This window comes from Nycticebus coucang, chromosome 21 (genome assembly GCF_027406575.1).
Source record: "Nycticebus coucang isolate mNycCou1 chromosome 21, mNycCou1.pri, whole genome shotgun sequence".
NCBI lineage: Eukaryota > Metazoa > Chordata > Mammalia > Primates > Lorisidae > Nycticebus > Nycticebus coucang.
In genome coordinates, this window is record NC_069800.1 from 23252652 (window position 1) to 23277298 (window position 24647).

The following is a 24647-nucleotide window of genomic DNA, read 5'->3' on the forward strand; positions in this document are numbered from 1 at the left end:
CTAATTTCATCTCTAACTCCACCTCTTAAACATCTCTGGCCTTATCTCTTATCACCACCCCTATTGTCACTATTCGGGTCTCAGCCCAACTATCTCATCTAGAATTTTTTTAACCTATACGTCTGCATTAGCCTGTTAATTTGTGTTTTTTTGGTCTCTGTGTTGTCTTTCTGCAATCCATTTCTCTCAGGGTAGAGAGAATGGTCTTTCTAATCTTTAAATGTGCATTCCTTTGCCTGAAATCCATCAATGCTTTCCCATTGTTCTTACAATAAATGCCCATGGCATATAAAAACCCATTATAATCCAGCAGTCTTTCTCCCCACATACTCCCACTCTTATTCACAATGCTTTAGTTATTGGAATTCCTTGGTTCCTTGAATGCACAATGTTTTCTTTTACCTCTAGAGTTCCCTCTTCCTAAAGACTCCCTTCTGATTTTGACTCACCTTTGCCTTTCCACTTACTCTTCAACTTTCACTTTTCACTTGAATTTTCTTTCTATCCCAGAAACTTTCATTAAATACCAAGTCCAGGTTAGATATTTCTCTTTGTTCTCATAGTGCCATCTACTTACATCTACTATACCTTATCAAATTTTATTGCTTTTTTATGGTTAGGTCTTTGGGGGCAGGAACTGTGTCTACTTTGGTGAATCTTATATCCCTAAATCCTAGCATAGTACCTGGCTCAATATATATTTTTAAAAGGAATCTCACTTTTTTAATGAATGAATGCGTGCCTTGACACAAGCAGGACCCTCTTTTGTTATCCTTTGTACCCTTGCTTACTTTGCAAACTCCTACTCACCACTTGAACCCCAGCATCATGGCCCCCGACTCCTTAAGGACGTCACAGGGCAAGATCTCTGTGACCCACATCACCCTCCTCCTTATCACCATCATTCAGTATGTGATTTGCTCGTGAGTCTGTTTGCACACCAGACTTCAAAATCTCTGACAGTAGGAGATTTCTGTTTCTATAAATATTAGTATCCATTACTTGGAATAGAGTATATGATCAAAACTTTATGATCAAAACTTTAGTATTCAGGGATTATAATAATAAAGTGGGGTTTGATTTTTTTTCTGCAGATGATACTCTTGGCTTAAGACAATTCCAAAATATGTATTCTGTACAATTTGTTCATGAGTGTGTCACTATCATAAGTATTTTACCATGAGTACTAGCTTCTATGTCATAGAATTTGAGGTTGTCTCATACATTAAAGCTCATGTCTCACCTATGTTCTTTGTTTAGACGTGTTCAAGGCTCTATCATATCAAATGACTCATGCCTGTATTCATAGTATTCAAAGAAATTTTTGGGAAAAAGAGAGCGATGACATCATAGATCCTTTGAATCAACTTAGAAAATTAGTTAATATAATACAGGATGTTTGCACATCTCTAAGTATTTTCCAGGTTGTCCTCCAGCACTGTGCCAAAAAAGAGAGAGAGAGAGAGACAGAGAGATGATGTAAATCTTTCATAGGGTACTTTCATAGACAGTTTCATAGGGTAACTATTAAAAGGACTTAGGAGTGGTTCTAAACCATGGATGATTTTGCTCCCCATGAGACATTTGACAATGTCTGGAGACATTTTTAGTTGTCACAGGTGTGTGTGTGTGTGTAGGTGCTAATGGGTAGTCTAAGGAGTAGCAGTGAGGGATGATGTTAAAATTCCTACAATGTCCACACTAAAGAGTTATCCAGTCCAAAATATCAGTAGTATCAAAGTTGACAAAACCTGACCTAGATGAAATAAAAATGTCCCAGTTCACTCAAATGCACTTCTCTATTTCAGGATCGAGTGTAAATAATACCCAACTTACAACTAGAAGACCAGAGTACAGTCCCACCTAGGTGTCCTTGTGCTTATATTTTCATGTTTTCTTCTTTAAAATGGTATTTTAATATTACCTCATGGTATTGTTAAAAAAATTAAATATTACAGTGTATGGGAAAATCCTTAGTTCAGTATCTGGCAAATAGTAGCTGCTTGATAAATGTTTGTAGAATACAAGTCCATGAACACACAGAGGATAGGGGTTAGGGAGTGGAGATAAATAGAATTTACGCTAAACAGTTCTTGAGTAACTAAATCTCTCCATATCAGAACCTGCATCACCACTTGGAGAACACTTTAGAGAGCAGCAGGCATTGGCACACCCCCAGGGAGCTGCACAGAGCTGCACATACGTACTTTTTGTTCTTCTCGCTCTACAGCTGCATTGCATTTTTCTATTCCATAGTTTCTCAAAAAGTCTCTGAGGTAGCCAAACAGGGTTCCAATTCCATATCCCAAGTAAGTGAAAACCATCACATGAAGAGGTGCTTCCTCGAAGGACTCAACAATTTGCTTTTCATAAATATGTGACTTCCCATTTTGCTGAAAATACAAAAGAAAATTCAAGGTTAGGACTTCCCCATTACAAATATACTGTGATACATAAAGTTTAGGACTTTCAGCCTTTTAAATTTTAATTGGAAAAAAATTAGAAATTGATCACTGGAGAGAGTGAATAGAAATGCAAATTTTATTTTACAGCCCCTGATGATATATTGATCAAGCAAAAGATTTCAAGAGATGCTCAAATCATTAGGTGAAAAGTTAATGAGGCATAGGTTATTTTCTAGAGGCTAAAGTGTGACCTCATAACTTCTTTCCTAATCACAAACTTGAGGTCATTACCTTAACCAAGTGATCAAATTCCATCACCAGTGCTGGAACAACCAGCTACTTTACACTCTTAATATACTAAAATATTCAATACACAGCAGCACCTATCAAATATTTAACCTGAACTTAGTCCAGATCTTATATCTAATATCCATTTTATAAGAAATATTGGGATAGGGGAATAAGGTAAATGATCTTATGAGAAAACAAGTAGATAATCCAGAATGTGGGACTTTCTTTGTGACAACTGGCCACTGGCCTGGCCACTTCAAAAAGTCGTATTTCTCATAAAAGAAAAGAAGGATAGAAAGAGGTCTCAAGACTTTAAATAAGGTCTTATTGTTATAAAAAAATGCAGGTAAAAGATATATTTTGAATAACTGTGGAGATTCATGTGTGGACTATAAATATACCTTCTTAAGGAACTATTATTTTTGATAGGAATGATAGCAATATAATAGTTATGTAAGAGAATGTTTTTATCTTTGTACTTGCACAGTGGAGTATTAAGGAGTGAAGTATTATGACAACTGTAATCTTTTTTTCATATGGTTTGCCAAAGTTGTATATATATGTAAAACAACTTTGGGAAAATGTTAATAACTATTGAGTCTAGATGGAGATTATACAGGTGTTTGTTATGTTATTTTTCTACTTTTCTATATGTTTGAAATTTTGTATAATAAAAGTTAAAAAAAATTTACTTTCCAGTGGAAAGCAGACTTTTTAGCATAAAACTCTTTGATTACTATTTAATTGATGCACACATAGTAGCTCAATAAATGTTTCCTCAATGGATTAGTAGATAAATATTTCTAATGCTAACATTTAATTAAGATTTAGTCAATATTTATAAGTTATTCATTACTTTATTTAATAAATATGTCAATTTTCAGATTCCTTATCTCCTAATGAAATGATCCATGAAAAGTGTTTTGACTACTTGGAATACATAATTTTTAGTGATTTGTAAGAACGTTTCAAATGTTTGCTAATAATGTATTAATTTAGCTTGTATATTTAGAATGATTTATTGTATCATGTTAATTGTAAATACCATTTTTTGCCAATCTCATAGTCTTTCCTGTCACCTCTATCAATACAGTTTTCCAGAGTATTACATTATTTCCTCTCCATTGTTTGAGGGGCAGCAGTTTGGGAATCTCTGTGTGATTTAGTTACTAGAAATTTTATCCTAACCCACAAAATAGGTGAAAAAAATCAACCTGAAGATGGACATTTTTGATCTCCGCATTATTTGTTCTGAAAGCAATTTTCAAAAACCTTTTTTTTTTTTTTTTTTTTTGCAGTTTCTGGACGGGGCTGGGTTTGAACCCACCACCTCCAACATATGGGGCCGGCGCCCCCTACTCCTTTGAGCCACAGGCACTACCCTTCAAAAGCCTTTTGATAATGACATCTACATTTGAATTTGTAAGTGAAAACAATACAACATATTATTAAATATTTAAATTTTCTGCCTCCTAATTTATCCATTGGGTCAGGCTACCTCTAACTAACCTGTTCAATGTATAAATAACCAAAAACTAACATTGACAGATGTTATTCCTGTACAATGTGTCTACCCTAAACACCACTTGATGGTTAAAAATGAAAATGAGAAAAATTGCTTAGTTCAAGTTTGCCTCATACATAGGGAAATTACTGGGTGCCTATCATGAGCATTTAATGTGCTAGGCTTTGGGAATTCAAAGATGAAGGAGATAGATCCTGTTCTTGCTCTTCCCTCTATGTCCTTACCCAGTCACTCAGGTCTGATGGATACCTGACCTTCCTATTTTAGTGCCAACCTTTGGCTCCCCTCCTTGGCTGTGCTCTGCACTTGATCTTAGGACTAATTTAGTCTCTAGAATTACAGGTGACCTCTCAGTCCAGTTAAGATACAGCTCCTGCATCCTTCCACATCCCAGATTCAATATTGGCTTTCTTGCTGGATTTGTTCAGACTCTTGAAAAAGGAACTGAGATGCTCATGAAAACAGACATGATAAAACATGGTGGCTGTTTAGATATGAGACCAAGGAAAATGAAAATGAAAAAATTACTACAAGGACCACTATAGTATTGTTGATAAGAAGGAAGAGGGAAGTGGAAGGAAGGCTGCTTGTTGAAGGGAAGACAGCAAATCTCCTGGGGACATGCTACATTGGAGGTGATGATTGCTGGCAGAAATAGGATTGTTCCCAGAAGTTAAGGATGCAGAAACAGAGACAGCCCCTGATTAGAACAAGAGGGCTCAGGAACCAACTACTATGAATAACAGTTTAGGTTATGGTTGACAGTGAATGTGATAAGGGACCAATCATAGAGTAGACTTGAGATAGAACATTGGGATGCAGTGCATTTGGGGTTATCATAGAAGAAGGGTGAGTAAAAGAAATCCAGTGTGGGTGACCACAGAACTCAGATTTAACCTGCCCACAAGAAAACCCCTTTGCTGACTTAGAGGATGGCTAAGTTTTAGGGGCGCGTGTAAAGGGCGAAACTTCAATGGCATTCAAGTCCAGCCTGTAAGAGCCAGCAGGTTTTCCTTTGGTTCTTCTCTTCTGGCTCCCCATCCATTTCTGAGCTCCACATGTGGCCAAACCAAGAGAACATTTATCTTAAAACCATGTAAAGTTTCTGCTTGATTCAGCTTGAAGGCAAGACTTCAGTGACATAACAGATGGTCTATCTGGATGCAGAAAAGAATCCTCAGTTGTTTACACAGGCTGGGCCTATGTGATTATTTATTTGCCACTATGAATTATTCTGGAAGAAAGTTATAACAAAAGAGAAATCTTCAACAATGTCCATCAGACCAAATCAATGCCTACTTTCCTCTTTTTCATATAAATAGTTAAATTTTAAATTTAATACAATGCCATTTAATTAAAATTATTTGGCAGAGGGAAAACAAGATATCTGCATGGAGATAAAAATCATCTGGAAATGTACACATCTCTCTCTATTTTTTTTTTTTTAACACGGATAGTAACTCATTTACTGCATTACTGAAGTTAAAATTGAAGTCAGTCACACCTCCCAGGGAGAATGTCTCAATCTGGTGTTGGATAGTTATTTTGAAATATGAGGTTTTTGTCCTATCAAAGTAAATGGAACAGAAGCTCATGCTTAAAAACTTTGCCTTTATTAAGAACTTACTATTGCTGTAGACACAGCATTTTGATCTGTAATGTACTTTGGCTTATTCTGCCATTTCTTTCACAGCCTTGAAAATAAATAGATCCTGAGCTACCTTGTTCAGAGTGCCTAGCCATTTGGTACACTGTAATACACTGGGGTTTGTTTTCTTCATTTCCTGCACTTCTGTCATATATAGAAACAAACAGAGTGCTGGGACATGCTGGGAGGACCCACCTTTATAGACCATTACTTTTCTATTGAATTGGGCAGCTGTTCTACTGGCTGCCTACTGTGCACTGTCCCAGGATAACCTTAGAAGGTATGTGAAATCAACAAATACAGTCTCTTTCTCCCAGAATTGATAGTGCAGTAAGGTTGTGCATGTATGTGTGTATGTGTGCACACATGTTTGTGCTGGGGGCATAAATTACCACAGCATAGAGCAAAATGTGAGTGTCATAAAGATGCCACAGATGGAGGGATCATATTATACTGAGTCATCAGGAGTAGCTTCCTGAGGGAGCCTGGTCTTGCTGAGCAATAGAGAGCGTAACAGTGGAGAGGGCTTGTTTAGGAGTCAGACTGCCTGGGTTCACATCCAGGCACTTTTCCTTTGCTGACTGGGTGACCTTGCACAAATCACTTAACTTCTCTGGGCCTCAAATATCTCCAACATAAAATGGAGCTAGTAAGGTTGTTTTGAAAATTAAATGAGATAACATATGTGGAGTACCTGCCACAACACAAAAACTCATTAGATATTAGGATTTTCATCAACTTTTCTGAATAGAAAGATAGGTGAAACTATTAAAGTAGATGCTGCTGCTTTTAGAAGAATATTTGGAAAAGAAGAGAAAGAATAAATAAGAACACACACACAGAGAGAAAGAGAGAATATACAGACAGGTAGATGGGCTTGGCCAGTATCTACACACAGGGAGAAAGCAAATGGGAAAGGGAAGGAACAGGTGAGAGGCTCAAGAGGGAAGAGAATGGTGGGAGATTGAGATACTAAAGTTCAAGGCTATTGTACATGGGCACTCTCATAAGAAAACTTGGACAAGTGGTTTTATCAGACTACAGGGATTAAAGGAGAGAGGAGCAGTGGAGGCAATGTGGCAGGGAACTGGGACTTCTTAGAAAAGAATTGCAATGGTAGAGAAGGGGCTGGGGGAAGGAGGCAGCTGTGGTTACTGATAGTGAGGGGAGATACTTATTTTGTAATAAAGAAATATTGTCTGTATACAGGAGTTGAGAAAATTATCCAGTAGATTAAGGATACTTGTAGAGAAAGGTAAGAGATGTAATTACTGGAACAAAGCCCCTTGAAGAAGGTGGGATGAAGAGCACATGTGACTATTCTGGCAATGAGGATACAGACTATCTCAGGAGCACTTGGAAAAACTTGTACTGCAGGCCCTTCTTCTTCTCTAGCTCCTTGGGGTATGATTAAAAAAAAGGATAAGCAAATTTAAGATGAAGTTAATGCAGAAGATTCACCATCTATTCACTAGCACACTTTTGTTTTCAGATGGATGTGGCCCATGTAATATGGCACATTTCATGCAGTACTTAGAATGAAAAGTCAAGATGAGTATGAAGAGCAAGAGGAGGTTTCAGGCTTTGGTCCCTCTAAAAAAGCAGGAAATTTTGGGGAGAAGATTGGATCTGGGATGATGAAATGCAAAGGAAACCTGGAGCACTGGAGCTAAAGTGAGAGTCATGTTCCTTTCTGAAGTGAAATGTACCACATATACAAGAGTTTTCTACATCATGATCACAAGTTGGTGTAGATGCTCCTCTGAGGCACTCTGTTCAGAGATCCTCCTCTGAGGAAGGATATAAACTTCTAAGGATAACGGCATTTGGGGAATGAGTCTCTGCCTATATTCGAGTAGTTAGGTTTTGAACAAGGAAACAGAACCATTGTGAGTGATATGGAATAAGAGACTTATTCCAAATGTCATACTGTACGCAAATATACAAGGTGGTTAAAAATCCATGGAAGGGGAGAAAATCAATCATTTTCCTAAAGTTGGCATGAAGAGTTCCTTAAGCCCTCTTCATAATAAAAAAAATCATAACTAGGGAAAATTATAAAAATGCAACTTTTGAAAATATTTGGATATTTTCAGATGATTATCTCAATTGATGCTGAAAAGGCATTTGACAAAACGAAACACCCTTATCTGACAATAACAGTTAAGAAAATTAAGGTAGGCTTGGTGCCTGTGGCTCAGTGGTTAGGGTGCTGACCACATGCACTGAGGCTGGTGGGTTTGAACCCAGCCTGGGCCTGCTAAACAACAATGACAACAACAACAATAAAGAAAAATAGTCAGGCATTGTAGCGGGCACCTGTAGTCCCAGCTACTTGGGAGGCTGAGGCAAGAAAATCACTTAAACCCAAGAGTTTGAGGTTGCTGTGAGCTTGACACCACAGCACTCTACCAAGGGCAGCATAGTGAGACTCTGTGTCAAAAAAAAAAAAAGGAAAGAAAAGAAAAGAAAATTAAAGTATTTGGATATTGTCTTATGGGCATATAGCAAATGATGAAACTTTTATTTAAAAAATCTACTAAAAATCAGAAAAGAACAGCAAGAGCCTGTGGCATTGAGCCATGACCCACTCCTTCCTTTCACCCCTCCACCCACTAGCTGAGCAGGCATGGCAAAGAAGCTGGGTTTACTTCTCTGCTACAGGCCAAGGAGATGATATTTGCTTTAGAGGGGCAGGCTGCCAGCCTTTCTCATTGCCTCCAGCTTTGCTTTACAGAGGTTTAATTCCATGTAAGTGGGGATGAGAGGTTGGGAGTTACTTCCTCCAATGAACAGTCACTTAGTTAGGGTGAAGACTCTAGCATGCTAGAAATACTGAGGCCACAATTATCCTTACCCCCAGTTACTAGCAGGATAGATGTTCCATCATGGAAGAGGAAAGTCAAAAAGTCCAGACTCTACGGCACTGTCCAGAGCCCTGATGGTAAAGCAGTAGTGCCACATCTAGAGAGGAAGGCCACTGACCTGCTTTTGGTTACCCAGCAGTGGCTCAATGGCTTTGCCTAGGGGAAGAGGCAGGTCACAAGAACAGAGAGCTCAAAGGCATTCCTTAGAACTGATTTCACTTGGAATAAAAAGTAGGAAGTTCAAAACTAAACAGTACTCAGTGGAAACAATGGGGATTTTGGTGGTAAGCAATTTAGAGAAGACTGGTAGCTAAACCACACAAACAACCAAAAAACCCCTAAGCAGTTAGTTTAGCCAGAGAGAACCAGGAAATAGACAGCTAAAAAGAGCCGAGCATCAGAAGGTCAGAACAAACCTCAAAGACTATCCATGCCAAGGATCATAAATTTAATTGGATCAGGTTGTTATAAAAATAGCTCATCCGATTCACTAAAAATATAAGCAAACACAATAACAATGACCCTCTGACTGGGGTGATTAGCAATCAGAGTTACAATAAAACTTAAAATGTTTAAATTAAAAATATGACACATGGCTTGGCTCTCGTAGCTCAGTGGGTAGGGGGAAAGCCACATACACTGAGGCTGGTGGGTTCGAACCCAGCTGGGACCAGCTAAAAACAATGATAATTGCAACAAAAAAAATATCTGAGTGTTCTGGCGGGTGCCTATAGTCCCAGATACTAGGGTGGCTGAGGCAAGAGAATTGCTTAAGCCCAAGAGTTGGAGGCTGCTGTGAGCTGTGATGACATGGCACTCTTCCCAGGGTGACAGCTTGAGACTCTGTCTCAAAAAAAAAAAAAAGACACATGCAAAAAGGAAAATGTGACCTATCCAAACAGGGAAAAAACAAGGCAATACAGATTGCCTGTGAAAGGGACCCAGATGGTGGACTTTGTAAAGACATCAAGGTGGCCATTATAAATATGTTGAAAGGACTAAAACAAACCATGTTGGAAGAAATAAAAGAAGGTATGATAACAATGTCTCATCAAATACAAAATATTAATAAAAAGACAGGACTTACTCAAAAGAACTAAATGAAAATTCTGGAATTGAAAAGTATAATAACAAAAACAAAAAACTTAACTAGAGGAGTTCAACAGTAGATTTAAGTCAGAAGAAAAAGAATCATAAAACTAGAAGAAAGATAAATGGAGTTTATACAATCCAAAAAACAAACAAACAAAAAATCCAGAGGGGAGGAAAATGAAAATAAAAACGAGCAAGGCCTCTGAAAAAATGTGAGATACCACTGAGTATACTGACTTACACATAATAGAAGTGCTAGCAGGAGAGGTTAGAGAGAAAGAAATAGAAGACTATTTCAAGAAATACTGCCTAAAAACTGCACAAATGTAATAAAAAACACTAATCATACATCTGAAAGCTTAGCGATACCCAATTAGGACAAAAGCAAAGAGACCTACTACCAGACACTGGAGTAAAAATGTTGAGAGACAAAAATAAAGAGAAAATCTTAAAAGCACCAAGAGAAAAACAATCCATCACATACTAATGAACCCCAGTAAGATTAACAGCTTTCTTCTGAACAAAAACAAAGGAGAGCAAAAGGAAGTGGTAGTACATATTCAAAACGTAGAAAGAAAAAAAAGTCAACCTAGAATCTTACATGGGCAAAACTATCCTTCAAAAACAAAGTCAAAATAAAGACATTCCATGATAAACAAAAATTGAGAGAATTTGTTAATAGCAAATCAACATACAAGAAACACAGACTAGAGGAAATTCTGTAGGCTGAAACAAAGCAACCCCAGAGAGTAAATCAAACTCACCAAACAAACAAACAAAAAAATCACCAGAGCACAGGCCAAGGTAACTGTGAAATTATAAAAGTATAAATAAATATTTTTTCTCTTTTAATCTATTACATAATTTGAAAAGAAATTGTATAACTATATATAATTTTATTGTCAAACCTATATGAGACATATATTAGATAATAGCAATACAAAGGAATTGGATGTGAACAAAGCTATATAGGATTAATACATCATGGTAATGGTAATCCACGGGAATAAACATATAAAACCAGAAATGGTAAACAGTAACATAAAGTTGACTCTGGTAAGTTAAGATACATATAATAAGCCCTAGAGAAACCACCAGGAAAACTCAAAGCATGTGAAAAATCATTAAAATAATTAAAATATCACACTAGAAAATATTCACTGAATACAAAATAAAGCACCAAAATGAGAAGAGAGAACACAAAGAGCATGAGACAGAGCAAAAAGTAAAAGCACACAAATTCAACTATCTCAATTATGCAAATGGAAGCAAAATCCAATCAAGTGGCAGATTGTCAAAATAGAAAAAAAATCCAATCCAACTGTAAGCTGTCTACAGTAGACACACTTTAATTAATTAATTAATTAATTTAGAGATAACATCTCACTTTGTTGCCCTCAGTAGACTGCTGTAGTGTCATAGCTCACAGCAACCTCAAACTCTTGGGCTCAGTGGTTTTCTTGCCTCAGCCTCCAAGTAGCTGGGACTACAGGCTCCCATCACAACACCAAGATATTTCTTTTAGAGGTGGGGTCTTTCTCTGGTGCAGGCTGAGCCAGAACTCCTGAGCTCAAGCAATCCACCCACCTCAGCCTCCTATAGTGTTGAGATTATAGAGGTGAGCCACCATGTCCAACTAGTAAATACACTTCAGATTCAGAGATGCAAATAAGTTAAAATAAAAGAGATATAATGAAAACAAGCAACTATAAGAAAGTTGGAATGACATATCAGTATAAGACAAATAGACTTTAAAACAAAGCTTTTATTAAGATCAAGATGAACATTCCATAATAATACAGTGTTCAATCCATCAGGAAGATGTAGCAATAATAAACATATATGCATCAAAACCCAAAATGCATGAAGCAAAAAATTACAGAAATGAAGAGAGAAATAGAAAATTCCACAACAATATTAGAGACTTTAATATCCTACTTACAGACAAGATGTTGATGGTGGTATGGCCCTCATGTTCAGGGTGGTATGGCCATAGAATATCCTACTTTTGATAATGGATAAAACAATGAGGGCCAGAAGACCAACAAGGGAACTGTAGACTTGAACAATATTACAAGCCAAGTAGGCCTGACAGACATCTAAATAACACTGCTTCCCTAAACAGTAAAAATCTCATCTTTCTAAAGTATGCGTGGAACTTTCTGCAGTTAGTCACACAACAAGCCTCAATAAATTTAAAAGTCTTGGAATTATGCAAAGTATGTTCTCTCAAAACATAATGGAATTACAAATCAATAACAAAAAAGTAGAAAATTTACAAATATGTAGAAATTAAATAACATACTTCTAAATAATAACTGAGTCAAAAAGAAATCAAGGGAAATTATAAAACACTTTGAGAGACACAGGTTTATGTGAAGACACATAAACTTACTGGACATAGTTATAACAGTGCTTAATGGAAAACTTAAAGCTCTCATGCCTGCATTAATAAAGAAAGATCTAAATCAATAACCTGACATTTTATCTTAAGACTCTTAGGAAATGAATGACAAACTAAAATGAAAGCAGGCAGAAGGAAATAATGAAAATTAATGAAATAGATAATAGAAAAAGTTGGCTTTTTAAGTAAATCAATAAAATTGACAAAGTTTTACCTGGATGGGCCAGGTAAAGAGAGAGAAGACTCAAGTTACTAAAATCAGCAATGAAAGAGAGACAATACTACTGACCTTATAGAAACAACATGAATTATAAGATAATGTATGAGTAACTATGACAACATATTAGAAATAAGACATTAAAAAAGACGCAAAATGCAAACATTGACTTAATAAGAAGTAGAAAATCTTATAGACCCATAACAAAGACATTGAATTAATAATTTAAAACTTCCCACAGAGAAAGCCCAAGCCCACATGCCTTCACTAGTGAATTCTACTGAACATTTAAACAAAAATTAACCCCAAGTCTTTACAAATTCTTCTAAAATGTTGAAGTGAAGGAAATACTTTCAAATTCATTATATAAAGCTTATATGTATTATCTTGGTACCAAAAGCATGCAAAGACATCACAAGAAAAGAAAAATACAGACCAGTATCTTAAATATTTTGGAGAAAATGATTTTTAAACACCTGTGGCTGAGTACAGTTAGTAATCAACATATAGTCATTATGTTCTCCAGCCTTCCTTACAATTATGGTGGGCCATGTTCTGGCTAATGGACTGTGACTGGAAATGCTATGTGTCACTCACTTCTGGGCTGAGGCAGTCAAGAGCTGGTGTTGCCTCCTCCATCTTTATCTTCCTTTGCCCTGGAATCTTGAAGTCCATTTGGCCCAGATGGTAAAGCTACATGTGTCACAAATATAATATGACTGTCTTAAGCAAGTGAGATTTACAGCTTTTGTAACCCCAGGCATATAATGTAATCTAAATTAAATTACTTAGGCCAGGCCCAGTGGCTCACGCCTGTAATCCTAGCACTCTGGGATGCTGAGATGGGTGGATCACTTGAGTTCAAGATTTCAAGACCAGCTTGAAGTGTTCCCTTTTCTCCACATCCATGTCAACACCTCTGGTCTTGGGAGTTTGTGATATGGGCTAATATTACTGGAGTTAGATGATATCTCAAAGTAGTTTTGATTTGCATTTTTCTGATGATTAAAGATGATGAGCATTTTTTCATATGTCTGTAGGCCGTGCTCCTTTCTTCTACAGAGAAGTTTCTCTTCAAGTCCCTTGCCCAGCCTGCGATGGGATCACTTGTTCTTTTCTTGCTTATATGTTTGAGTTCTCTGTGGATTCTGGTTATTAAATTGGTGGTGGGAATGCAAATTAATACATTCCTTTTGGAAAGATGTCTGGAGAACACTTAGAGATCTAAAAATAGATCTGCCATTCAATCCTATGATTCCTCTACTAGGTATATACCCAGAAGACCAAAAATCACATTATACCAAAGATATTTGTACCAGAATGTTTATTGAAGCCCTATTCATAATTGCTAAGTCATGGAAAAAGCCCAAGTGCCCATCGATCCACAAATGGATTAATAAATTGTGGTATATGTACACCATAGAATATTATGCAGCCTTCAAGAAAGATGGAGACTTTACCTCTTTCATGTTTACATGGATGGAGCTGGAACGTATTCTTCTTAGTAAAGTACCTCAAGAATGGAAGAAAAAGTATCCAATGTACTCAACCCTACTATGAAACTAATTTATGGCTTTCACATGAAAGCTATAACCCAGTTATAACCTAAGTATATGGGAAGGGGGTGAGGGAAGGGAGGGAGGGGGGAGGTGGGCAGAGGGAGGGTGATTGGTGGGATTACACCTGTGGTGCATCCTACAAGGGTATATGTGAAACTTAGTAAATGTAGAATGTAAATGTCTTAGCACAACAGCTAAGAAAATGCCAGGAAGGCTATGTTAACCAGTGTGATGAAAATGTGTCAAACAGTCTATAAAACCAGTGTATGGTGCCCCACAATCACATTAATGTACACAGCTATGATTTAATTAAAAAAAAAAAAAAAGACCAGCTTGAGCAGGAATGAGACCATCCCTAACTAAAATAGAAAAATTAGCTGGGCTTTGTGGTGGGTGCCTGTAGTCCCAGCTACTGGGAACCTGAAGCAAGAAGATCACTTGAGCCCAGGAGTTTGAGGTTGCTGTGAGCTTTGATGATGCCATGGCACACTACCCAGGGCAACAGAGTGAGACTCTGCCATAAATAAATAAATGGTAAATTAAATTACTTACTTTCTAAAGAGGCTGTATTGGTTTGCAATTCTATCATCAGTGTTAAAGTGTTTCTTCTCTCCACAACCATGCCAGGACTTTATGAAGTGGGCTATTCTCAGTGGGGTTAGGTGATATCTCAAAGTGGTTTTGATTTGTATTTCTTTGATGATTAGGGATGATGAGGATTTTTTCATGGTTTGTTGGCCATTTTATATAGACATTCTCTGTGTGTTTTTTAGCCAAATTAAATTTATTTGGACATAGCACCTTCCTGATAATTTTATTTCTGATTTTTAAGACACCTAATGTAATTAATCACTAACATGTTGACAGTTTATTGGCAGACCCTGGCATAAGGACATGTTCCACATGATAAAATCCAAGTGAACCCTAGTAGGGTAGCTGTAGTAGAAGAAATTGAAATGCTTGGTCAACTCATGTTGTTTAAACCAATGAGATATAATATTCGGTTATTAAGTATGAAATGTCTGATTCCTTAAGTACTAGGTTTGATGGCTCATGTTTCTAATATTTCATTTTGACACTTTTTTTTTGAGACAGAGTCTCACTTTGTCACTATTGATAGAGTGCTGTGGCATCATAGTTCCCAGTAACCTCAAACTCTTGGGCTCAAGTGATCCTCTCGCTTCAGCCTCCCGAGTAGTTGAGACTACTTGTGCCTACCACAATGCCTGGCTATTTTTTAGAGACAGGGTCTCACTCTTGCTCAGGCTGGTCTCAAACTCGTGAGCTCAAGCAATCTACTCTCCTCAGCATCCCAGAGTGCTGGGATCATAGGCATGAGCCACCATGCCTGGTCTTACATCCTCATTCTTTCAAATGCATGTTTTGGCTTGTAATTATCTTTCAAATTTTTTAAAAGAAATTTTTGTGAAATCATGGAAAGTTAAAAATTTGTGTTGTTTTTGAAAAGGAGTTGCATCATGGATCCAATGTAGTCCAGACAGCTCAAAATATCAACAAAGTATCTGGGAAGGATGCAGCTAATAAATGCAAGTATGTCAATGGTTTGAGAAGTTCCATTCTGGTGATTTTAATTTTAAAAAGAAGCCCTGTGGGCAACCTGACACCAAGGTGGATAATGATGAGCTGAATGCTGGAATGGAAGTAAATCCATCTCAACCTATGTGTGAATTAGCAGCAAGGTCTGATGTTACTACTCCACTAATATTGTACCATTTGAAACAAACTGGCAAGGTAAGGAAGCTGGGTTGATGGGCTCCACATGAATTAAACAAGTGTCAGAAGAGAAATTGTCTGCAAGTTTGCCTTTTTTGCTCTCACCACATAGAAAAGTAAACTATTTCTATACATTATTGTTACATGTGATGAAAAATGTATTTTTTTTTGACAGTAGCAAGTACTTGGCACAATGGTTAGATAAAGATGAAGTGCTGAAATGCAGTCCCAAACTGCATCAAAGAAAGCTAATGGTGTCTGGTGTTCCAGTGCTGGTGTTATCTACTACAGCTTCATGAAGCCTGGTCAATCGATTATAGCAGATGTCTGTTATAACCAAGTGGATGGCATGATGCTTCCAATGAAGTAGCCAAGATTGATAAATAGGTCAATCCTCTTGGAAGACAAGTCTATTGCACAACAGTGCTGCTCATACTACAGAAGTTGGACTTGGAAACTCACTACCATCCATTGTTATTCACCAGAACTTGCACCCAACTGACCACCACTTTTTCAGCCTTTGGACCACTTCTTGCAAGGAAAAACATTTAGTTCTCCACAAGCTATAAGAAAACAGCTTTTGTAATTAAATCATCAGTTGCTCTCCAGGTTTCTTTGCTGCTGGCATACAAAAGCTACCATTAAGATGGCAAAACTGTGGAGAGTGTAGGTGTATACTTGGATTAAGTGCAATTACGTCTTGTTCAAGACATAATAACCTGTCTTTGATATTGGACATTTCATATTTAATGACCTAATAATACACAACTTAGACTAAAATTTGCCTTCTACATAGCATCAAAAAACCAGCACAAAGTCTGTCTCAAAGGTTTTGTTCTTGTTGCTTTTCTTACAATTTTGATATTTAACCAACCTTAATTGTGTGCCTGTGTTAACATATGTTCTGCCAGGAGACAGGACTTGCCACAAAGACTATAAGCTGAAAAATGATGCTATAGAGAGATGTTCAGGGCACTGTGGTAACTGAGAGAAAGATGAATGTAATGCTGGGTGAAAAAGGCAGGGGAGGTTTCATGAACAAGGGAAAATAGACCAAAGGCCTGAAGGGTGAGAGATAGAAGAATAAAGTCAGTGGTGATGGATGGATGAAAAGATCCCCAGCACAAGACAGAATTGAGAGCATCAGGTCAGGGGAAATAGTCACCACCTTTCTCCTGGACCACAGAAATTGCTCCTGGGTGGTCTCTGTTTTCCCTCCTGGTTTGTGACTTTGCCGTTTATAGATGACTCTATCTCTAGCTCTAACCACCATTCATGGTTTGTAATAGTGTTTTCAAAATGCTCCCCAGAGATGAGATGGCAACAAAAAGGCTTTTAGAAAAACTATGTACCTTGTACATCTGCACTCTGCTGGGGACTTTCAATGTACAAAAACCAGGTTGTAAGAGCCAGGGGGGCACATCTTCTTTTATCACTGGATCCCCAGAGTCTACCTAAGGCCTCACACATTATTTGCTGAGTGAATTAACTTATTAAGAGCTATAAATAACAATGAAGTGATAAAACCATTTAACTTTGGGAAACCCTGCACATATATCAAATGCATTTTTCACCTTTTATATAAATCTATGTATGTCATGACAAAAAGCTTCTTTGGGAAGTGTTAGTTTTCATCATTAAGCTATATCGCTTAGCATAGAAGACAATGACCTGTCTGATCTCTGATTTCCCACCTTCCATCTGTTGATTATGGAGCATCAAACTACTTTCATTTACTACCCTGCTTTTTATTCTTTCCTAACCTTTTTTTATGCTGTCACTTTTCAATAATTTCTTCAGTTTCTACTCTTTTCCCTAAATGTCCTCCACCCCCAACGTGCACCCCGCAGATAGACACCCTAACACCCAGTTCTGGTTTCACTTCCTATAAAGATCCAGGCTGGATCTTCTCACTGCATAACACCATCATAACACTCACCATATTGTATTACAATAATATTTTTTTCAATATTTAAAAGTGAAAGTCACTTAATAAATATTTTCTGTTCATTAGTGAAAGAACAGAAAATAAAAGATCACTTGCAACACTTGCAAAAATAATAGCTTTCATTATCTCTTATTATCTTTTAAATATTTTAACATTATTGTCTGGTGTGGCAAAGACTTGTTATCCACCAAATCCATTTCCCTTTTCTCTTCCTCACAGTGGCTATTCCTTGCAGAATAATGTGGCCATGTGACTGACTTTTGAGCAGTATTAAGTGGGTAGAAGTGAAGTATGTCATTTCTATGCATGACTCATAAAAGCCTCTTTTCCCTGTTGCCAACTGAATGTTGTTGGCCAAAGTGACATTGAAGCCACATATTAATAATATCAAAGCATTTTCTCAACTGGTTCTCAGAACGACACTGTAGAACAGTTCTCACCACCACCCCCCTTTAACTTTTTATCACTGCCAGTTAGACTGCATATGGGTGAGAAATAAATTTCTATTGGGTTATGCCATTGAGAGTTGGTGGCTCATGTATTATTACACCTAGTATTACTTTAATACATATGCACTGTAAGAATATTTATCCATTTGTTTTTTCATTCAAACCCTTGTTTAGATATGTTTGGGAGAAATCTGAAAACCGAGTTACTTCCTCAAGGAAATGTCTATATCCAGACCCACCAGAGCTTTCTAAAATTCAAATTTAAGTCTGAGAAAGTATGAGTCAAAAATTTAATTCTTGATTGTTAATGTATTGAGCATGTCTTTGGGTTAGCTGGTACCTGATGGAAAGAATGTACATTAGCTAGTGTCAGGCTTTAGTGACCTTAGAGGTCAAAGAGAGAGGCAAGTTACAAAAACGGAAATTAACAGGTAGTGCCTGTGGCTCAATGAGTAGGGCGCCAGCCTCATATACCAAGGGTGGTGGGTTCAAACCTGGCCCTGGCCAAACTGCAACAACAACAACAAAAATAGCCAGACGTGGCACCTGTAGTCCCAGCTACTTGAGAGGCTGAGACAAGAGAATCGCCTAAGCCCAAGAGCTGGAGGTTGCTGTGACGTGTGATGCCATAGCACTCCACTGAGGGTGACAAAGTGAGAATCTGTCCCTAGGAAAAAAAATGAAATTTATGAAAGATCACGTTCTCTTTTCATTAACTGGTCTAACTTTTTCTTTCTATTGGTGAATCTGTTCAGTCCTTGAGAGATGTTAAGCTGGTTTCCCATCATTTGGCTTTCTCTTCCACCAAAAGTTAGCCAATAAGCCAGGGCAGCCTGTGAGGAGAGCCAGAGTGGTGGGTGAAAGATTCACAGAAAAGACATAATTGCCAGACAGGTTCTAAACAGAGTTTCCAAGATTTATGTGGGCACTCATATTGGTTAGAGATGGGTAATAGAGCCTTGAGTAGACCTCTGGCAGAACTTTGCATGGTATGTGTTTGGAGATAAGATGTATAGAGCCCACTGGAATTGAATAATGACTTTCTGTGGTGGAGAAAGCCAGCCTTTATTTTTCAGGTAGTGGTGAAATACAGGTGTGCCTTCATTGGGATGCCCCTGATGCAAACTGCAGAAGAAATGAAGGGCAGAAAGATTTGTTAAATGGATCCCATCTGGGTTGGAGCTCTAAGCCAATTGAACATAATTCAACTTTGGAAATAAGCGGCTCTCCTTTACCACCCTGCAATTGTTGCAGTATTTTGATCTTGTTTACAACCAGCTGGCTCACTTGAGGGACACAAGTTTTATTAAGTTATCCTGATAAATCAGAGAAAACAAAAAGACCAGTAGTTTAATACCTGTAAGAATAACTACCTTCTTGATTAATTATAATATGCCATGTGAGAATAGTGCTTATCTCTGAGGAGCTCAGAAGCTTTTATGGATGTGATCATATTTATTTACATAGTACTCCCAAGAGATAAGTAGTGGATAGCTATAACACAATTAGAATTAGAATTATCTCCACTACATAAGGATATTTAAGCGACTTGGCTAAGGTTATAAAGCAGGAAAAGGCAGGACTAAGTTGAATCTCTCTCAACTCCAAACACTACAGTTGAAACCACAAAGAAGTATAAAGCTTGACTTATGAGACATAATAGACAAGGATATATTTTAGACACTAAGTCTTTTTCCTTCCCAGGTGGAGACTAGTAGCTGCAGACTCTCTGTGGGGAGGTAGACTGTCATGTGTATGTGCCTGTGTTGGACAAGGAAAGGTCACTTGGGTTGTCTCTCTCATGGCTCCCACCCTCATGGAACTCATGGGCTAGTGTGGAGATAAACTGTGCACACAAAAACAACAGTTCAAGACTAGCAGAGGAAGAAGTATCCAGTGACAACATCTAGTCAAGAGCCATAGCAGGGATGAAAAAGAAATAAGAACTTTGATAAATAATTTCATATTTATTCTGTTCTATAGATTGATGTCTCTATTTTTATGCCAATACAATGCTGTTTGGATCACTATAGACTTGTACTATAGCCTGAATTCTGGTAACATTCTGCCTCCAGATTTGTTTTTATCTCTTAGAATTGCATTGGCTGTTCAGGGATTTTTCCTGGCTCCAATGAAATGAACTATTTTCTCAAGTTCTTCAAAGTATGATGTTAATGTTTTAACGGGAATTGCATTAAATTTGTAGACCACTTTGGGTTGTATAGATATTTTAACAATGCTGATTCTTTCCAGCCATAAGCATGGTATGTTTTTCCATTTGTTAATATCTTAGGCTAATTTCTTTCTTTCTTTCTTTTTTTTTTTTTGACAAAGTCTCACTTTGTCTGCCTTGGTAGAGGGCTGTGATATCGTAGCTCACAGCAACCTCAAACTCTGGGGCACAAGTGCTCTTCTTGCTTCAGCCTCCCAAATAGCTGGGACTACAGATGCCCACCACAAAACAGGCCAGTTTTTCTATTTTTAGTAGAAATAGGGTCTTGCTCTTTATTAAGCTGGTCTTGAACTCCTGAGCTCAAGTATTCCACCCACCTCAACCTCCCAGAGTGCTAGGATTGTAGGTGTGAACTACCATGCCTGGTTTGCTATTTCTTTCTTTCTTTTCTTTTTATTTACTTATTTATTTATTTTTATTAAATCATAGTTGTGTACATTGATATGATCATGGGGCATCATTCACTAACTTCACAGACCGTTTGACACACTTTCATCACACTGGTTAACATAGCCTTCCTGGCATTCTCTCAGTTACTGTGCCAAGACACTAACATTCCACATTTACCAAGTTTCACATATACCCTTGTAAGATGCACCACTGGTGTAATCCCAGCAATCCCCTTCCCTGTACCCTCCTCCCTCCTCCATCCCCTCCCTTTCCCCCTTCTCCCTATTCTTAGGTTGCAACTGGGTTATAGCTTTCATGTGAAAACCCTAAATTAGTTTCATAGTAGGGCTGAGTACATTGGGTACATTTCCTTCCATTCTTGAGATACGTTACTAAGAAGAATATGTTCCAGCTCCATCCATGTAAACATCAAAGAGGTAAAGTCTCCATCTTTCTTTAAGGCTGCATAATATTCCATGGTGTGCATATACCACAATTTATTAATCCATTTGTGGATCGATGGGCACTTGGGCTTTTTCCATGACTTAGCAATTATGAATAGGGCTTCAATAAACATTCCGGTACAAATATCTTTGTTATGATGTGATTTTTGGTCTTCTGGGTATATGCCCAGTAGAGGGATTACAGGATTGAATGGCAGATCTATTTTTAGATCTCTAAGTGTTCTTCATATCTCTTTCCAAAAGGAATGTATTAATTTGCATTCCCACCAGCAGTGCAAAAGTGTTCCCTTTTCTTCACATCTGTGCCAACATCTCTGGTCTTGGGATTTTGTGAAATAGGCTAGTTTCACTGGAGTTAGATGATATCTCAAAGTAGTTTTGATTTGCATTTCTCTGATGATTAAAGATGATGAGTATTTTTTCATATGTCTGAAGGCCGCGTGCCTGTCTTCTTCAGAGAAGTTTATCTTCAAATCCCTTACCCAGCCTGCGATCCCTTGTTCTTTTCTTGCTAATGCGTTTGAGTTCTCTGTAGATTCTGGTTATTAAACCTTTGTTGGAGACATAACCTGCAAATATCTTCTCCCATTCTGAGGGCTGTTTTCTTGCTTTACTTACTGTGTTCTAGGCTGTGCAGAAGCTTTTTAGTTTGATCAAGTCCCAGTAGTGTATTTTTGAAGCTGCTTCAATTGCCCGGAGGGTCCTCCTCATAAAATACTCACCCAGACCGATTTCTTCAAGGGCTTTCCCTGCACTCTCTTCTAGTATTTTTATAGTTTCATGTCTTAAGTTTAAATCTTTAATCCAGTGAGAGTCTATCTTAGTTAATGGTGAAAGGTGTGGGTCCAGTTTCAGTCTTCTGCAGGTTGCCAGCCAGTTCATCCAGCATCATTTGTTAAATAGGGAATCTTTTCCCCACTGAATGTTTTTAATTGGCTTGTCAAAGATTAAATAATGGTAAGTAGCTGGATTCATTTATTGGTTCTCTATTCTGTTCCAGATATCTACTTCTCTGTTTTTGTGCCAATACCATGCTGTTTTGATCACTATCGATTTGTAGTATAGTCTGAGGTCTGGTAGCGTAATTCCTCCTGCTTTGTTTTTATTTCTGAGTAATGTCTTGGCTATTCGAGGTTTTTTCTGATTCCATATAAAATGAAGTATTTTTTTTTCAAGATCTTTAAAGTATGACAGTGGAGCTTTAATAGGGATTGCGTTCAAATTATATATTGCTTTGGGTAGTATGGACATTTTTACAATGTTGATTCTCACCAGCCATGAGCATGGTATGTTTTTCCATTTGTTAACATTTTCAGCTATTTCTTTTCTTACAGTTTCATAAACGTAGAAAAAGAAGGAAGACCACCCAACATGTTCTATGAAGCAAACATCACCCTGATCCCCAAACCAGGAAAAGACCCAACAAGAAAAGAAAATTATAGACCGATATCACTAATGAATATAGATGCAAAAATATTCAATAAGATCTTAACAAACAGAATCCAGCAACACATCAAACAAATTATACATCATGACCAAGTCGGTTTTATCCCAGGGTCTCAAGACTGGTTCAGTATACATAAATCTATAAATGTAATCCAGCACATAAACAAATTAAAAAACAAAGACTGTATGATTCTCTCAATTGATGCAGAAAAAGCTTTTGATAATATCTAGCATCCCTTCATGATCAGAACACTTAGGAAAATCGGTATAGAAGGGACATTTCTTAAACTGATAGAGACCATCTACAGCAAACCCACAGCCAATATCATATTGAATGGAGTTAAATTGGAATCATTTCCACTCAGATCAGGAACCAGACAAGGCTGCCCATTGTCTCCATTGCTTTTTAACATTGTAATGGAAGTTTTAGCACCGCAATTAGGGAAGAAAAGGCGATCAAGGGTATTTATATAGGGTCAGAAGGGATCAAACTTTCGCTCTTGGTGGATGATATGATAGTATATCTGGAAAACACTAGGGACTCTACCACAAAACTCTTAGAAGTGATCAAGGAATACAGCAGCATCTCAGGTTACAAAATCAACGTTCATAAATCGGTAGCCTTTATATATACCAACAATAGTCCAGTTGAAAAAACAGTTAAGGACTCTATCCCATTCACAGTAGTGCCAAAGAAGATGAAATATTTGGGAATTTATCTAACAAAGGATGTGAAAGATCTTTTTTTTTTTTTTTTTTTTCAGTTTTTGGCTGGGGCTGGGTTTGAACCCACCACCTCCGGCATATGGGGCCAGTGCCCTACTCCTTTGAGCCACAGGCACCTCCCCCTGGCTTGCTATTTCTTTTCTCTATGGTTTCATAGTTCTCTCTGTAACAATCCTGTACTTTCTTTGTTATGTGTTTTCCAAGATGCTTCATTTTCTGTGAAGCTACTGTGAATGGAATTGTCTTTGATTTGATTCTCATATTGCCTGTTGTTGGCATATGCGAAGGCTTCTGATTTGTGGAAATCAGTTTTATATCCCAAGGCATTATGTTTTTGATGATTTCCAATATTCTTATGGCTGAGTCCTTGGTGTTTTCTAAATATAAGATGTATCAGCAGCAAACATCTAAATGTCTTAATTTGTATGTCCATCTCTTGCCTGTTTGCATTGGCTAGGACTTTCAGATCTATGTTGAATAGTATTGGTGATAGTGGATATCCTTGTCTGGTTCCACTTCTAAGTTGAAATGCTTTTAGTTTTACTTCAGTATGATGTGGGCTATGGGTTTGTCATAGATGGCTTCTATTAGTTTAAGAAATGTCCCACCACTTACAAAAGTTTACTCAGTCTGGATAAAATATTTAAATCTAAGACATGAAATGGTAAAAACTCTAGAAGAAAGGGTGGGAAAAACTCTTAATGATACAGGCCTTGGGAAAGATTTTATGAAAAAGATGCAATTGCAGCAACATCAAAAATAAAATGGGACTTGATCAAACTTAAAAGCTTCTGCACAGCTTAGGACATAATGAGCAAAGCAAATAGATAACCTTCAGAATGGGAGAAGATATCTGCATGCTACAAATCTGACAAAGGGATAATAACCAAAATATACAGGGAACTCAAGCAAATAAACAAGAAAAGAGCAAACAACCCAATTAATCACTGGGCAAGAGAAATGAACAGAACCTTTTCCCAAGAAGATAGAATAATGGCCAACAAACACATGAAAAAATGCTCAGCATCCCTAATCATAAAAAAAAGGCAAATCACTTCCTCTTGCTCTTTAAGTTCCTGTGCCACTAAGGTTTCGATGATTTGCATATTTTGAATCAGACAAAAGCTTGATAACTAGGATCTATAGAGAACTCAAATTAATCCACATGAAAAATGCCAACAATCCCATATATCAATGTGCAAGAGACATGAATAGAACCTTCTCTAAAGAAGACAGACGAATGGCTAAC

General features: G+C 37.4%; 1 protein-coding gene and 1 long non-coding RNA gene across 2 annotated transcripts in view; one reads left to right on the forward strand and one right to left on the reverse strand.

The window, feature by feature from the left end:
* Positions 1–7471, forward strand: part of LOC128573946 (uncharacterized) — a 79600-nt gene extending 72129 nt beyond the window's left edge. Inside the window, exons 2-3 of the long non-coding RNA XR_008376581.1 lie at positions 3995–4118; positions 7362–7471. This is a non-coding gene — a long non-coding RNA (uncharacterized LOC128573946). The remainder of the gene's footprint in view (positions 1–3994; positions 4119–7361) is intronic.
* Positions 1–24647, reverse strand: part of SPTLC3 (serine palmitoyltransferase long chain base subunit 3) — a 207542-nt gene that overhangs the window by 152635 nt on the left and 30260 nt on the right. Inside the window, exon 2 of the mRNA XM_053574493.1 lies at positions 2208–2393. Coding sequence (XP_053430468.1) covers positions 2208–2393 — 186 coding nt within the window. The remainder of the gene's footprint in view (positions 1–2207; positions 2394–24647) is intronic.